Source organism: Magallana gigas, chromosome 7 (assembly GCF_963853765.1).
Source record: "Magallana gigas chromosome 7, xbMagGiga1.1, whole genome shotgun sequence".
NCBI classification, from domain to species: domain Eukaryota; kingdom Metazoa; phylum Mollusca; class Bivalvia; order Ostreida; family Ostreidae; genus Magallana; species Magallana gigas.
The window spans coordinates 48,203,761-48,221,837 of NC_088859.1; the positions used below are offsets into that span (position 1 = coordinate 48,203,761).

Below are 18,077 nucleotides of genomic sequence, written 5' to 3' on the forward strand. Positions count from 1 at the left end.
AATAGTTTTTGAGAAGAATTCTAAAAAATAACTCCAAAAATTCGACCCCCCCCCCCCATTATGACACACCCTACCCCCTGGGATCATGATTTGAACAAACTTAAATCTTCACTATCTCAGGATGTTTCCACACAAGGTACAGATTTTCTGGCCAAATGGTTTTACAGATAATTTTTAAAGATTTTTCTTCTTATATTCCTATTTGAAAAATTCGCTCCCCCCCCCCCCCAATTGTATCAGCTTTCGTCTTAGATGAACTAAAAACTTACGTTCGTAATTTTGAGCAATAGTAACATTGCCTTCTATAGATCGTTATGACTACCAGAATTAAAATTAACCAATTATACAAATTGTTAACATAAAACTTTTGGCAACTTACACAAGTTTAAGTATAACTATTATTAAACTCTTGTCAATTGAAAGATCTACCATTTTATTACATAAAAAGTTCTTCACTTCCAACCATTGTTTCACAAGAATAGAAAAATAATGGCCCATGAAAATACTAAGTATGCATGTTTACTGTAAATTGTAATTGGGTGTTATTTTTTATTAATCTATATACGATGTGAGTACGATGATCAAAATAGTAATAAGAGAATAAAGCTACGCACATTCCGCCACGACTTATTACTTTATAAATTTTGGACGTAATTACGTCATTTTCTTCAAAGCAAGTACTCTGTCATCATCCCCATCCTTCTCTCGGTATGAATTGAATGCACACTCGCGGGTTGTTGACACTGTTTGTCATGTTTAATCGGTGATTGTAGATTATCATTTATCAGCAAGGCCGCTCCAATGCAATGGGTGCACCTTCCGATCCCAATGTGACATCCCTAATAACGTACGTCACCCGTGACCGAGGACAGCGTTACAAGGCCATAACGAGGCCGCTCACTTACCGTACATCCTCTAATACGTGCACCACATTCCACACCGTACGCCCTACCAACGTCAGCTCGTGGTCAGAGCACGACACGGAATACTGACTGAATTGTCATAACACGCGCAAGCATGCTTGATAATAAATTAATGACCCAGTAAACTAAAGAAAAAGGATAATTTCCCTTCCTTTAGATTTTATCAGTTACAACGTGATAACACCGCCTTGTGTGCTAACATCATTGTGTGATTAAAGAGAACACTTAGATAACAGTAGGTTATATTTTATTGCACGTCAAAACATATATGTGGGGTAATGATTGTCCACTGATCTTTACGAAGAGCATAATTATTAAATAATTTCATGAAGTATTTCATAAATATAATAAAGTAGTTTTGAGGGGTGCAATAATCAACTAGAGTTACAGAAATAAATCTGTAAACGTATTTATCACATATCACAGACATATAACCCATAGCTGTTGAGAAGCCTTCAACTCTGTTGTAGATCCGTTAACCTGGAGTCAATATCCCTCTTTGTACTGAATAATAAACTCACAACCTTGAGTGTCCATGGAGGGAAGGGCAGTACACAGGGACACAGAGAGCAACACACACTATACCAAGGCTGTGATTACATATACATGTAAATTGCTGGGGGTAAGAAGAAGGACATTTAAGATGAAAAGAATACGACTCATTTATGGAACCTCTAAAACTTAACATCTTTTTAAAAGATCTGAACTGGAAACAAATTCCACTAAACTTACAATTAATCCAACTATGACATCAACCACCAAGAAGATTGGATTTCAGTTCTAACCAATCACAGAAAACTCCGGCATTAACCAAGAGAGGTGGACTTCAAAACTAGCCAATCATAGTCGACTTCCACTTAACCAATCATAATGGACTTCCAAACTAACCAATCATAATGGACTTTCAAACTAACCAATCACAATGGACTTCCAAACTAAGCAATCAAAGGCGACTTCCATTTCATTGATTCACAGTTATCATCTTCTTTAACAAATCATAGTGGACTCCTAAACAAACTAAGCACAACAAAAATCTTTATAAATCAAACATAGTGGAAACAAACGTGATTGTATTTTAGTCTCCTTTGCAAAAATAACTACCGTATATACTCGCTTATAAGTCGGTATTTTGGGAGTAGAAATTTGAATAAAAAGTAGGGGTCCGACTTATAGGCATGACATACAATCAGATAATTTTTCCACTGAGTAAAACTTCGTTTTTGGGCGCCATTTTGCTTCCAACTTTTGACTTGCGATCCCTATACTTGACATTTTTATTTTTTAATTACTAAAAAGAAAAACACTTAATAAATACATTGAAAGTTTCAACTGTATTTCTTAAAATATGAACAAGGTGTATTTGATAGTATTTTTTATTTAAACAGGCAATTATTTACGCCTGAGGTGATAATACCTTTAGGTATAACTGTACTTAAAACAACACAAGCCAACACTGAGTTTAGGAGGCTAATTACCAACCCTAATCAGTCAGTAGGGGATAAAATCACTGTCATTTTATTTCCAGTAGCATTTAAAATAGTTTTTGAGCTATAATCTAGTTGTAATGAGTGTTTAAAAAATATAATGGCGTCCAAAATCGTAAGTTACAAACTTCAAGAAAGATAACTCTGTTTACAGAAAACTATTAAAAAACATGGCGTCTAAAAGCGATCTAGTGGGATTACAAAACAGCAATTTCTGTTTTATACTTAAAAAATTAAACACAAGAATTATTGCTGGTCTGTTTAAAAAAAATAAAGATCGTTTTATAATTATTCATAATAAATCACACATGAGGTGATAATAGCTGTATTGGTGGCTGTAGGTGGCATGTCACCTAAAACAACACAAGCTAACACACCACTTTTAAAAGGGGCTATACCATCATAATCAGTCAACAGGGGATCAAAATCACTGTTATTTTATTTTCAATAGTATTTTAAATATTTTTATAGCTTACACCAAGTTTTCATCAGTGCATGTATCAATAAAAAAAAAATGGCGTCCAAAATCGAAAGTTATTCATCCAGGACAGATGTCTTAACTGAACACAACACTTTTAAAATGCATTGCATCTAGAAATGATAACAGAGGGGTCAAACATCAATGTTTTTTTTCTAGAATATAGTCATGCTTGATAAAATGTGCTTATTTGATTGGCAATCTGTAGACTGATTATCCAGAAAAAATTACCCGACTTATAAGAGGGTCAATGGCAAAATCTTGAAAATAAACTTGAAAAATGGCAACAGACTTATAGGCGAACAATACTTATAGGCGAGTATATACGGTAAGCCACATTATTAACTTGATTTCAATTATCAGTAAATTCACATTAATAAATCTGCAAATTAACTAAACACAGAAACTAAAGTTAAGATAACAATATCACAACTTACAAGGTAACAGAATGTAAGAAAGTTAAATATATGTGAATTCTGAACCAAACAAATGAAAACATCCCTTCCTACACCTTTGTCTAACAGATTCTAACTGATGGAATTAAAGATCCCAACTGAACAGATGATGTTTAACTAACATATCCTTGACTCCTTCCTTTAAAGGCTTGTAGGACTCTTTAGTCTGTTGAGGGATTTCCCAGTCTCTCGAGAGCTTGAATGAAAACTGGGATAAAAGCCTGAAAAATATTGCAGCAGCAATATCAATTTACCTAAATTCTAAGTACATTTAATTTCATTTCAGAATTTTATGAACAAGCAAATTATCATAGAGTTTATGGTATTTCTTTCTGTTTACTGGTAGAGATTCATAAATCAGAAAAAAAAAGTTTTGTCCACTAAAGAACAACACATGACAACATCCTATTGTATAACTATTTAATAATTGAAATCAACAAATATTGTATAAAAAAAAAAACAGACTTTAATATAAATAAAATTTTGTAACATAATATGTTTCAAACAAAAAAGAATGACAACATAGAAAGAAGTGGATTTCTTTAAAGAGATCAATGTCAGATGAAAATCTCCAAACATATACCAGTAAATAGTTTACATGTATTGAAGGAAATGCCTCCACATGACACAGTCAATAGGAAATAAGTCCAATGAAAAAGGTCAGTTTAAAACAATACTTAATTTAACACAAAAAATCATAAAAAAGAATGAAATATGGAATATTCATCTGACATTATCTTAAAATTTTGGACAACATAAGGAGTTTTGTTTAAATGACTGTAAAACAAAATAATATCAACAAGTGAACATTCAAATAATGGATTTCATATTTTGCTAAAATAAAGTATTCCATAGCACATAAACCATGTATTTGGAATTCAGCCTCAATTTTTCTCAGTCTAATAATAAACAACTTCATTATGCATCAATGAGTATGGAGAATGTTCTACAAGAGCTAATGATGTCTTATTGGTGTGGAAACAATTCCAGACCTGCTAGGTGTTTCTCTACACAAGTATAATTTGACCTTATCTAACCTGCTAATGCTGTTATGTGTTACATTACAATAAGATAATATGTATCAGTAAGTCCCTCAACCATCATTATCTACAGTGACATGTATTTTACTTATATCTCCCAGCTGAACAGGTGATGCCTAATCAGCATATCGCGGACACCTTTTTTGACCTGGACATTTTGTGGCATGCTTCTTTTTGGTACTTCCCAGTCCATCGACAAGTTGAAAGCCAATTGAGACAAAACTCTGCAGAAAGGGATACAATATCAGGATGACAATTTTTCCAAGAAATGATATGTTTTGGTTGTAACACCTTCCCCTTTTCATATGTGCACTACTATAGGTATCGCACCATCACCACTCAGCATGCATTTGTTCTAATTATTTGTACAGCAGTATATGATACCAATGATATCTTTATCTAGATATGGGGGAGCTCTGTATGAGTGTTCCTTATTCACATGATTGATGGGTGAATAGCTGAGGGTTTGCTAGTTATTGAAAGTTGACAATAAATTGTCCCTACAGGTAATATGTATAGGTGTGCCACACCTGAGATTGTGACATTGCTATCAATGTGTGCTATCACTGTCCTATCAGTGGTTTGTTAACATACAAAATACCTGTATACATGTACTTGACAAGGTGAACACTTATAGAATACAATAAAAAATTAGTACAAAAATTGAAAATTTATGAAAACAAGTGCAATTATGCAATAAATAATTGGAATTCATAACCAAAATAATAAATATTTTAATACCGGTAGTAGTTTTGCTAGTAATGGGGGCAGGGAGCATTAGTTTCATTGCACAAAACAATTAATTTAAATCTTGTAAATAAAGAATGAAAACTACTTGATTATGAATGCGTAAAGTCTTTGAACATTAGATTTCCCAACTAAAAAGGTGATGTTTGACGAGAATGTCTTGAACAGATTTTGTGATCGAGTAAGATGGAGATTTCTTTTTCTTGATTGGTAGTTCCCAATCCATGGACAGATTGAAAGCAAACTCTGACAGAAGCCTGCAATAAACCACATTACATCAGGTCAGAGATGATCAGAGTCGTAGAGCCAAACACTCTATTGGGGCAAACTCTCAGGTTTGTGAAAAAATTGTTACTATGAAAAATATCTAGGTATAAAATAAAATTGACACAGCAAGTTACAGCTACATTTTTCTTACAAAACAGAAGGCCCACTTAACTTTCAAAGCATGCATTCACATCTATCTGTTTACAAACAACATGGGGATACACATAAACAACAGCTCATGCACAGAAGCAGGGGGTGACTACATAAAGAGCATCACTGACTTACCTTAGTTCACATTTGATTTGTACCCAGCCTGGACTACGCATGAATGACCAGGGGTGATACCACTTCTCTACGATGTCCAGACCAGAACACAGAGTCTCCAGCCACAGATGTAGTACCTGCTCACTGCAAATAAACAGCCACTTATACAATTACTTAAATTCATTGTGCTTAAACTAACAAATTTCATAAATAAAAATATACAAGGGGGAAAGAGGAGAACAGGGTTTACAGCAAAATACCAACATGAAAGAATACTAAATGTTAATGTTTCTGTGTCGCCTGACAATTTTACAGCAATCCAGTCATAAAATAACAGTCCCCACTTTAATCCAAAAATACAATGACAAAGATGCCAAACAACATCTTGAATAGAACAATTGATGTTTGTGAAACACTTATGCCCCCTCCCTTGGAAACATCTGAGAAGAAAATGAATGGAAACTGCTAATAATTGGAACTTTTTTAAGTCCATGAGACATAACTGTCAAAAATTGCTCCATCGTACCCACAATTTAACTTTTCTAGATATTCTTGTGATAAATCTGTATACCAAATTTTATTTCAATATATATATGAATCCTCTGCAAAGAAAATGAACGGAAACTGTTGGTGGATCGACCAACCGACCGACAGACAGTAGCAAAGCAATATGCCCTCCCTTCTTCGAAACAGAAGACTAACTGTCGCTTCCTATGAACAGCATGTATAAACTAGCTTTCACCAAAGAGGACATATCAAGGATCGTACTTACTTAAGGCCACAACAAATGAGTGACCGGAACTTAACATCCATCTGAGCATGGCAAGCATCATGTGACACATTTACAGCATGGACAGCCTAAAATCAGAAAAAACACAATAAAATCAAGCACATTGAACTTTAAAGTACCTAAAATCCATGAAAGTAGTGCGTACACAGATTGTTATTTTTTTTTTTTTTTATTTTTTTTTTACATGTTTTGCCTTTTTATAACATACCCTGTATAAAATCTCTTCTGGTGTAAGTACTTTGCCATCTTCATCAAGTCTAAAATAAAAGTTTATAATAGATTTGGTTCATAAATCTAAGGTTGTACCCTAAATAGTATAATCATTACTTAAACATTGCTTAGAGTACATAGATTAGATGGCAAGATTATACAGAATGTTTATCAGTTACAATTAGATCAATAAATCTCAATACACATTTCCCCTCTGAACTGAGTTGCCATATAATTGCTACATGTGCTGCTAGGTGACTACTGAGAGAGCTGTGCACTTATTCCTGTATATGACCATTACAAAACCTTACCTGTAGGTTTTACACAACACTAGTCTGGAGTACACAGACTGGAAGTCCTTCTCCACTTCCTTGGTTGCTGCCTACAAAGACAACATTTTGCCAAATCATAGCAAGGACATTTATTTTCTCCTTCAGATAGTAACAATTGGTACTGAATAATTACAGTTTCTTCAACAAAATACGGTAAACATAAGAACATTACATCTCTCATTATACCAAACTGACGAGATTTTTTTTGTAACAGCCTTGGCTAAAGATAAAGGAGAAACATTAGAAATAACAAACCTCCTCTAAAAACAACCAAGGATGACAGGGGGTCCCTAGAATAGATGACCTCTTCAACCCATGCTCAAACACAGCCTTCAATGCTGGACATAATCTGAAATAAAGCCAATGTTGAGTTGACAAGAGACAAACCTGCTACATGTACATAAATTAAACCATTGTTTCATCAAATTCATTGACAGCAGATAACAACTTTATAATCAAGTTGTGCTGTATCTGTTTGTAGTTATGATGTGCATAGACAGCAAAACAGTATGCTTGTGTCAATGCTACATGTATGTACTGACAGGTGAACTTGTATGTTTGCTGGATGAACCCCAATTCTATAAGACTTTAAACATCTAAGCTGTATACTGATGGGTGAGGCTGTGTGTATATTTGTGTATGCATATAAAAATTACGTCCCTCTGACTAGGTCTGTAATGGCCCAAGTGTATACTGATGGGTGAGGTTGTTTGTATATTTGTGTATGTATATAAGAATTACGTCCCTCTGACTAGGTCTGTAATGGCCCGAGTGTATACTGATGGGTGAGGCTGTGTGTATATTTGTGTATGTATAAGACTTACGTTCCTCTGACCAGGTCTGTAATGGCCCGAGTGTGTACTGATGGGTGAGGCTGTGTGTATATTTGTGTATGTATATAAGAATTACGTCCCTCTGACCAGGTCTGTAATGGCCCAAGTGTATACTGATGGGTGAGGCTGTGTGTATATTTGTGTATGTATATAAGAATTACGTCCCTCTGACCAGGTCTGTAATGGCCCAAGTGTATACTGATGGGTGAGGCTGTGTGTATATTTGTGTATGTATATAAGAATTACGTCCCTCTGACCAGGTCTGTAATGGCCCTAGTGTATACTGATGGGTGAGGCTGTGTGTATATTTGTGTATGTATATAAGAATTACGTCCCTCTGACCAGGTCTGTAATGGCCCGAGTGTATACTGATGGGTGAGGCTGTGTGTATATTTGTGTATGTATATAAGAATTACGTCCCTCTGAATAGGTCTGTAATGGCCCGAGTGTATACTGATGGGTGAGGCTGTGTGTATATTTGTGTATGTATATGACTTACGTTCCTCTGACCAGGTCTGTAATGGTCTGAGTGTATACTGATGGGTGAGGCTGTGTGTATATTTGTGTATGTATAAGACTTACGTTCCTCTGACCAGGTCTGTAATGGCCCAAGTGTATACTGATGGGTGAGGCTGTGTGTATATTTGTGTATGTATAAGACTTACGTTCCTCTGACCAGGTCTGTAATGGCCCGAGTGTATACTGATGGGTGAGGCTGTGTGTATATTTGTGTATGTATATAAGAATTATGTCCCTCTGACTAGGTCTGTAATGGCCCGAGTGTATACTGATGGGTGAGGCTGTGTGTATATTTGTGTATGTATAAGACTTACGTTCCTCTGACCAGGTCTGTAATGGTCTGAGTGTATACTGATGGGTGAGGCTGTGTGTATATATGTGTATGTATATAAGACTTACGTTCCTCTGACCAGGTCTGTAATGGTCTGAGTGTATACTGATGGGTGAGGCTGTGTGTATATTTGTGTATGTATATAAGAATTACGTCCCTCTGACTAGGTCTGTAATGGCCCGAGTGTATACTGATGGGTGAGGCTGTGTGTATATTTGTGTATGTATATAAGACTTACGTTCCCCTGACCAAGTCTGTAATGGTCTCTGTGACACTGTCGTCTCCAGCAGAGCTGTAGTGCTTACTTCTCTCATCCAGCAACTCCACAAACTTGGCAGGGAACCAGCCTCTCAACCCATTCAGCTCCCCCACCCAACAGTGCTCATCCTTCTGAGATATGATCTGAGGAAGCAGTCAAAAGAACATCATATTTTTGGAAGACAAGAGTGTTTGATTGTTCATATCAATCCCGAAATCATTTCTATAAGGAATTTCCAAAGAATAGATTAAATTAAAACAATTTAATTGTGCACCATTTGTAACCTAGTCTCCTGTATGTACCATCAGTTTTGTTTTCTGTATGAATACTCACTGTAATGATGTCATTCTTTCTGAAGCCTAACTCATCATCATCATGCCTCTCGAAGTCGAGCAATGCCTTCGCTCTCCTCCTCTTGTTCCTTGCCACATTCAGGTAGTTCTCTAGATCCCTGGCATGACTTTCCATTGCATAGTCTGCTGTTAATATCTGAAAGAAATTATTAAAGAGGGATTCAAAATAGGTAATCAAACAGGAAAAAAAGTTTAACAAATATTCTAAATATAATACAATGTACATGTAAGTTCATAGTTCGCACTTTACATACAACACTGATAGTTTAAAAACTTGGACCTATTCATATTTCCGCTTACAAATGCATAAAGAATTTCAAAAAAAGAACTTTTCAACAATAATTAATTACCACTTTATTATTCTTGGGGTCCAGGGACTGGAAATGGCGGGCTATTTTCAATATGGCCTCCCTGAGGTCCACAAGAATTTCTGTTTGGCGGATATTTTTAGCTTTACCAAAGTCATCTTCTTCCATCTCTCCCCAAAGTAAAGTTGACACTAAGGAGCGGGATCTTTTCAAATGCCTTTTGTTTAATTGCTGAAAGAGATTGATCAAAATGTCATATCATGCATGTTAAAAACAAGCTAAACCAATTTCAGAGAGAGATACTACAAAACCATACCTGTTTGGGCAGGTTCTTTGCTGAGTCTGGGTTAACTATTGCACCTTGGTCTGCCATTAAGTAGGCTAAGTGTTTCCTTCTCTGAGATTCTATCACCATGTCTGTGAGCGAGCCAGCCACTCGGTATGAGACCTACAACACACACAAGGCTCTCAACACTACTGTTTTGGCTTGTTTGGATGTGCTTTATTGAAATATGGGATCGTAAAATTCTTCAGTAAAATTACACTGTTTTCTGATGTTGAAAATGATGATATAAGTACCTCAATTAGTTCCTCTACATCCTGAACATCACCTGGCACATCTGACAGGGAATTAAAGATCTGAGCTGAGTTGTCAAGGGTACGCAACTCTTCTTCCTATCATACAAACAGTAAGTACATTACTTTACATAATATGGATATTAGGCCAGCATTTATCCAAATCATATCACTTGTTACATCAGCAAAACAATAACAGAGGAAAAATTTATCATAGATCAGCTGGGTAAAACACACTATGTTATTGCATACATGAAGATGATTAACAATTCACACTCAGAGTATAATACATGTCTGTGTATATAAAGACATTAAAGCAACACAAGAACAAGGTATAATTTCTGGTTAATTGACATGTTATAATGAATTTCACAGCTGTTTGTAAGACAAGTGTGAACAGCCTGACAAACCTTCATCTTAAGCATGCCCATTGTGATTTGGAAGAGGACGGTGGAACCCTCATAGAAAAATAGATCCCAGATCCTGAGGAGTACCTTCATGTGAACCACACTGGCAAATATAGTGAGGAACCAGTGCAGGCTGATCAGGGAGAGCTCTGCAACGACATGCATGGGGCTACAGCTGTCAGTGTTAGCTAGCATTGGACCATTGGTTATCATGCAAGCAGTCAACACAGGTAGAATATAGAAGTTTGCATCCAAACATATACAGTTATTTATTGCCCTGGGTATTTGTTAATGAGAAGAATTATTCATGTCAAATTGGGAAAAACTTATATTATTCTAAATAAGCTTCATAAATTTTATTAAACTAGTACATGAAATACATGTTTGATTTAATTTAACAAATTTCAACTTTTTTTCTTTACAATATAAGCTTCCATTTTTGTAATCTTTTAAAATTATTAAAAAAAAATAATCACACAAATATTTTAGATTCTATTCCAGTTCTTTTCCCTTTCTATTTAAATTCATAACTTGGCATTTTCAATTTCTTAACTTGCTGAAATGGAATAAATGCTTACAAAAGTAACATGAACACGTACTATCTGTGCTAGTACTTTTTCCACATTCCCTACATACATACAAGTACATAAAATATAACCGTCTTTTCAGTGAGCATTTTCTTTCCCTCCTAAGGTGTTGTAACATGCAACACATGAAAACACACTGTCTCTGCCTAAATATCTCCACACTAACCTATATCATGTTCCTTCAGCACAAGGTCTATGTCTGGTAAGTAGCTTATTATCAACTGCCTCATCACCCTCTGATCCGCCTACTTGGACAAAAGACATTCATTAAAATGTGTTTTGTTTGTAAATACACCACAAATTATGATTCAGTTTCCCTTACTAAGTCACTGAGTGGTGATTAGTGTTTCTGACCTGAATCCCAATCAAAGTACTGGAGTAGTAAGAGGCCGGCAGTAGGTCCTCAATGATGGCACACATCATCCAGAACGTGTCCTCCTCCTCCATAAACAGCAGCAGGGAGCCCGCAATCTACACAGAATAACAGTGGTGTTACAGTACAACATAGCGGTGTTACAGAACAACACAGCAGAGTTACAGAACAACATAGTAGTGTCACTCTTCTACCACAAATACCGTTTTACAGTATTATTGAAGGAAGCTATTTAGATTGCTATCCACTAAGTCAATTAGATGTCAAATTACAGACAATCATAGTCTGTATATAAAATATTCCTGTAAATATATTCCAGTAAAATTTCATTTAACCATCAATGAACTTGTGATCTAATAAACATACTACTCCAGTGCCCTGACAGTAGCCGATGTCTGGATACAGCCAGGCCAGACCCCTCAGTATCCTCCTAAGCCTCGGAACCCCAGTTCCATGGATATTACAGAAGCAAGCATTGCTTGGCATTGTTCTTAGTAGGTCCTAGAAATCAAGGGGAGCACATCCATAATTTTCATATCTAATAATGTACATTTGCGATGTTTATGAGAAATTCTATCGTTTACACATTTCCTAATACATGTACATGATACATGGAAAACCTTATATAAACATGTCAATCATATACTATAACACATTCATGTATAATAAGTACTGTAATTCAAGGCAATTCTAAAAATCAATACATATACATGTATTTATATGGTACCTTCTCAATTTGTTTTGATGTCATAAGTAGGTCATTAGAGCTGGCCTTGACGATGTCTTTGTAAGTCAGGTCAGACTTGAGTTTCTTCTCCATTCCTCCTGATAGCCTCATCCAGATGTGTGGGCGGAGGGAATGGGGAATCCCCTGCTTCACCATCCCTCGCAACTTCTCAGATCTGGGCAGTCTGGGTTCAACCTATACAATAATGCAACAGGAATCAGTCAGTGTGACTGAATAGGGCCTAGACTTGTTTACTGTACAAATACAGCATTTCATTGCAGTCATAATAAAACATGTACCTTGTCCCATGTCAAATCCCCCACTTCATTGTTATGTGTGAACTCTAAGTATGCTGTCCACTTCAAGCGATGCTGAGGGTCTTCCACAAAAGGAGTACTCAGAAGTTTACTTGAATTCTCTTCAGGACCATCTACAATAGTCATCACATGTTTAGCAGAATTGTTTGTAATTACCACCGTCTGAGGAAAAAATAAATCTACCCTAATATGCTATTTAAATTTTACACAATAATATTATTTTCCATACGGTTAGATTAATGTTTGACTTTCATCAGCAGTTTCAAAGGTGTTCTTACAACTCCACAAAATATTACACACCTTCCTCCTCTACTTTAAATCCAAACTCGTCATATCGGTAATCAAGCTGGCCATTGGGATCTTCTGGCTATTGAATGCACAAAATACTACACGTAATTATAGAAAACAAATATAAAGTAAACATAACATATACAAAAATTAATAAGGCAGTGCACATACTTTATGTATTTGATGTGATGTTTCATTTTATAGTGTATTCAATAAATTAAAACTTTTCTGCAACAGTTTTGAATTCTTTACAGGTATAACAAAATCAGATACAACTGACTTCAGAGCTTTTAATTTTGACTCACTGGATTTCCTAACTTTGCTAGTATATCTTCTGGCCACATAGATGGAGTCAATGCTGAGAATGGCCCCCCAGGGGTGGGAACAAAGTCAGATGAACTGGCATACTGACCAGTGGAAACACTGACGTTTTCTACGTGTCCAGCCACCAAATCGTCTTCATCTTCTGACAATGTCTCAACTGCAAATGTAAAGATAATGCATAAATTAAATAACTGACTTTAAAAATGCCTTTACTTGAATCATGTCATACATATCTGGTCAAGTGCTTCAGCATCTATCCACATGTAATGGGATGGGGAAACTACTGATGGACTTAACTGGGATTTGTATCCGTACCCACAATTCGAACATCAGGAACTCTAGTTACTGAACTTACTGGCACCAGCAATGATACCATCACATTCCTTTCCCATAAATAAACCTATAGTATACATACAGTCGTCTACCCTAGTCTTCCTTGCTCTCAAAGATCAACAGCCAGAGTACTTTCCCTGGCGCAAGTTAACCTTCAGTTCAAGGGGTTGGTCAAAGGACCAAATCAGGATGCAAGAAATAATGAAGGATCAGACCAGAATTTGAATCAGGGCCCTTTGAATCTCTAGTCAGGTGCTCTACCAACTGAAATTTCTTCGAAAGATCCAGTCTGACTGTCACACATATGTGGTATTTACTGAATTGCACATTTGATATTAAAGAGAATCGATTCAATCATATCCACATGTAACTTACAGGACCAGGGACGTATATACTAGTATATACGTCCTTGACAGGACACATCAAATTTTAACCAAATTTAAATCCATACAAAGTTTAAAAAAAAAAAACATATATAACCCCCCCCCCCCAACTCTCCCAGCAAAATTTTCCTTCTATGGACTGTAGCTGAATTGTGGAGCAACGAATATCAAATCAACGTTACGTTAGCAAAAGTCTCCTAACTACTTTTCAAGTGGGCCGAAATAAACATTGCTTATGTGGCATATGTTCGCCATGTTTCGCTCAGCTTCCAATACAATGCAAAGAAAATAAAGCCAAAATGCAACAAACCAGTTGTAGCTTTACTGCTATATCCATCCGGATTTCTTGAGCCAAACACTGACTTAGCCAGTTCCATGGCGTAATACAAAAAGTCTTATTTATCCGAGTACAAACATTAAACCGTCTGCACAAATCGCATCTCCGCCATTGTTGTTTTTACATTATGATTTTTTATGCAAATTAGGTGCGTAATAAAATATCGATTTTTATTTCCTACAGAACTTCTATGGAAACCTAACATTAATACTTAATTCTTAGATTTATTTCATTTTAATTGATACGTAGTAATACAATGTGTTAATTATGGAATATTTAAGCAAGATCATCGTGCAAACATTGGACTATATTTTTACATAAAATAACTGTTATATCAAACCCGATATTTTTATTTATTCGAACCCGATCGCTTTCCTAGACCTGACGTTATAAATATATTTTTCTCATTATAAAAAAATAATTATATACAGTACACTGATGTGTCAAAAGTATGTCAACTTTTTCCCCAATATATTTCATTGAAAATAAGACATATATAAAATGTTTTTTGGTGTTATTTTGCGTCAGATTTTGAAGAAAAATAGATTCAATTCAAGTTGCACTTTTTGGCATACCGTGACTTTGAAATAGTTTTTGACGACTCATTTGTAAAATTTGATATTTCAAACACAACACGGAGATATTTTTAAGTGTTCTACTATATATCTTTTGCTATATACGAGCCAAAAAATCTTACTTTGGCTGGTGAATATCAAATCTCAAGCCTGAACTGAAGGTTGGAAAAATATTTAGATATGATGCCAAAAAAGCTAGAAAATTCTGAAATTCAATCCAAGTGTTTTCAAAATTGGTCAAGGGTAATTTTTTAACGAGTCTTTGAAAGATGTTGGTTTGCAATGATATAGTAAATAGAAAAAAAATTTGACATACTTTTGGCACGCAAGTGTATATACCCCTATCTAACATGATATGAGAAATATATAACGTCGGGTGCCTGTTAGGACCCTATATACAATATATATGTGACTCTAGTTTACTGACATAAAAATCATGATTTCAGAATTTTTAGAAACCTATGTATATATTTATTGATTAAAAGATGAAAAAAAAAAATGATGAAAAATAAAATAAACAGAAATAAATTTTAACCTTGGCCCACAACGGGACATTATTGGGATGAATAGAAATATATAAAATATTTTCCAGTAAGTATTTGAAAATATATAATCTTCACATAGGCGCTTGTTTCTGTAAAATTTAATTTCGCGTTAATTAAGCGAGTAAACGCGTGACTTTCGTGAATAAAGGAGAAACTTTCGCGAATAAACTTTCCCAGCAAAGAAACAAAAAATCGCGAAATTTTGGCAGTCTTTCAAACTGGAACAATTAAATGAAAACGAATAGGATTGAGTTTTCTGTTGTTGCAATCAGATTTTGAATGTTTGAATTTACTTTGCCTCTTTTTGAAAATCTACCAAGAAGAAGTACATGTACGTATTGTATTTTTAATATAGATATGGATAACTGACAAATAAATCAGATTTCATCATAATTGTTAATAAAAAATAGTGTGATAAAATAATCCGTCTCCGTTGATTTATATATATAAACATCGTAATTAAGTTCTCTATAACTTAACATATCTTTAAATGTATAAATCATTTGATATAAATTCATGTAAAAAATATATCAAGTATTCATATAAGTATCAATTTCAATTCAATTTCAATTTCTTTATTAACCAATTAAGGGCCCTCAAGGGGCAACATGAAGACTGTTGACATACAACATCCAATGAACATAAAACATTCAATAAACATATACAAGAGGGAAAGAGCTGGATGATTAAAAGAGCTAAGACAGACATGAACAATTAAATAGTATATATATATATATATATATATATATATATATATATATATATATATATATATATATATATATATATATATATATATATATATATATATATATATATATATATATATATATATATATATATATATATATATATATATATATATATATATATATATATATATATATATATATATATATATATATATATATATATATATATATATATATATATATAATTATGTATGTTTCCATACATTCAATATAGTGTCTTCTATATATTTATGTTAAACATCATACATAAATATGTCAAGATACAATGCACATACAAATTTGAAATAGTTTATCATGATTGAAAAAAAACCCCAAAAAACCCAATATTTGAATAGGAAATACAAATTAAGGCAATGCCTTTTGTAAAAATTTACCAACAGAGTTTAATATATCTAATTCTTCACAGTTTAGAATCCAAAATAATTTTTCTTTATCTTCTAAACTAGTAAAATGTTTTGCTTTAGATGAAATTAAATCAAATAGTTCCTCTCTTTCTTTTGTAAATTTGCTGCATTGGATAAGAAAATGTTCTTCGTCTTCAATTTTATTAATTAAGTGTACAATTTTTGCATATTCTTTCTGTTCTAGGTGTGTTATTATATCTGCCAGATTCAATAAAAAGTCAATGCGCTGATATCCGCAGTCTACAGATTGGCTTTCTGTATTCAGGTCTTAATATAGTTAAATACTTTTCCAGTCTGAAGTTAGTTTTCAAAAATAAATAAGTAACAAGTTTGCCATCTTTAAGTGTTTCATTTGAGTACTGCCAATCCATCAAATATTTTTTAGTCTGAGATTGTTTTAAAGAAGTAACAAAGTCTTCTTTAGAATATGTCATAATGTTTTGAATATTAAGAATGTTTAGTAGCTTTTCAATAGAGGAATACCAAGTTGTATTTTGGGCGAAATGAAGTTCTTTACTACATACAAATGCATCTTTTAATAAAGGAAACTCTGTTGTTAAATTTTCTAATCTGTAGCAATATTTTAGTAATCTATATCATAATGTAGAGGAAATCTTCCTAGTTCAGAAAGTGAAGCATGGTTCATACTTTTCTTATTCAACCCCAATATGGTTTTACAAAATTTGAGATGTAAAGTTTCAGCTATTAAGTTGTTATAACATTGTTGTATCAGTATATCATTAGACTGTTTTATTTTTATGTTTTTGACGTTAAAGATTCCCCATATTTCAGAGCCATAGAGTAAAATTGGCTTTATAGTGTGGTCAAATACATTTAAGCTAGTCGATATCCCGGGGTTTAGACTCAGGAAGTCTTTTCGTAGTTTGAAATAAGCTTTCAGTCCCTTTTTGTGTAATTCCACCTTAGCCAGTGAGAAAGTCCCTGAAGCTGCGAAATGAATGCCTTTAAAGTATTTGTAATTTGGTACACATTCAATATTGAAATTTTTGTAACTAAATTTATGGTTTATTGTTCTCCCAGCTTTATTGAATATAATAATTTTTGTTTTATTGGAATTAACTTTACTAACTTGCATACCCCAGTCATCACAATATTTCTCTAAAGCATTTAATTTTTGCTGAAGTCCTTCTGGTGATGATGAAAAGATTACTATGTCATCAGCATACATCTTGTACATGTACATATGACTCATCATTCACAGGTTAAGAATTTTTTAGACTTGTGGAGGCACGTGTAGAGATATAGATATCATTCATGTAAGAAAAACTAATACGTTATCCATCTTCTTAATTTATTTTATTGTCATACGAAAAAAAAAACAATTTGATCGAACCAGCGACCAAACACACATTTTAAAACACACACAGACATGAAAAAATTCCATATTCAACATTTACAAACGAAGATGAGCACTAAAGCCTTTCGCATCGGCACATAAACGTGAAGGACGGGGAAAAATTGAAAATTGGTTTGGTATACAACGGGCAGATAAATTCCGTAAGAGTTACGAACCTTTAAAGTGTATGAATATTTTG

General features: G+C 34.1%; 1 protein-coding gene across 3 annotated transcripts; it reads right to left on the minus strand.

Annotated features, from left to right (window-relative positions):
• Positions 1-1,153: 1,153 nt before the first annotated feature.
• Positions 1,154-14,380, minus strand: LOC105348060 (small G protein signaling modulator 3 homolog). 3 transcript variants are annotated; one of them, XM_011457331.4, is made up of 20 exons: positions 14,219-14,380; positions 13,174-13,349; positions 12,881-12,947; positions 12,563-12,693; positions 12,264-12,458; positions 11,903-12,037; positions 11,518-11,634; positions 11,330-11,408; positions 10,580-10,725; positions 10,173-10,268; positions 9,910-10,041; positions 9,636-9,824; positions 9,266-9,421; positions 8,912-9,075; positions 7,246-7,339; positions 6,970-7,040; positions 6,657-6,705; positions 6,431-6,516; positions 5,680-5,802; positions 1,154-3,561 (listed from the first exon to the last, which is right to left on the minus strand). In XM_011457331.4, exons 1-20 carry the CDS (start codon positions 14,283-14,285, stop codon positions 3,426-3,428), a joined length of 2,409 nt encoding a protein of 802 aa, XP_011455633.1. In that variant the 5' UTR covers positions 14,286-14,380; the 3' UTR covers positions 1,154-3,425. The 3 variants fall into 3 exon arrangements, with proteins under 3 accessions (XP_011455633.1, XP_011455632.1, XP_011455631.2); XM_011457330.4 differs by lacking the exon at positions 1,154-3,561 and adding an exon at positions 3,747-4,604; XM_011457329.4 differs by lacking the exon at positions 1,154-3,561 and adding an exon at positions 3,747-5,384.
• Between the last annotated feature and the right edge of the window lie 3,697 nt (positions 14,381-18,077).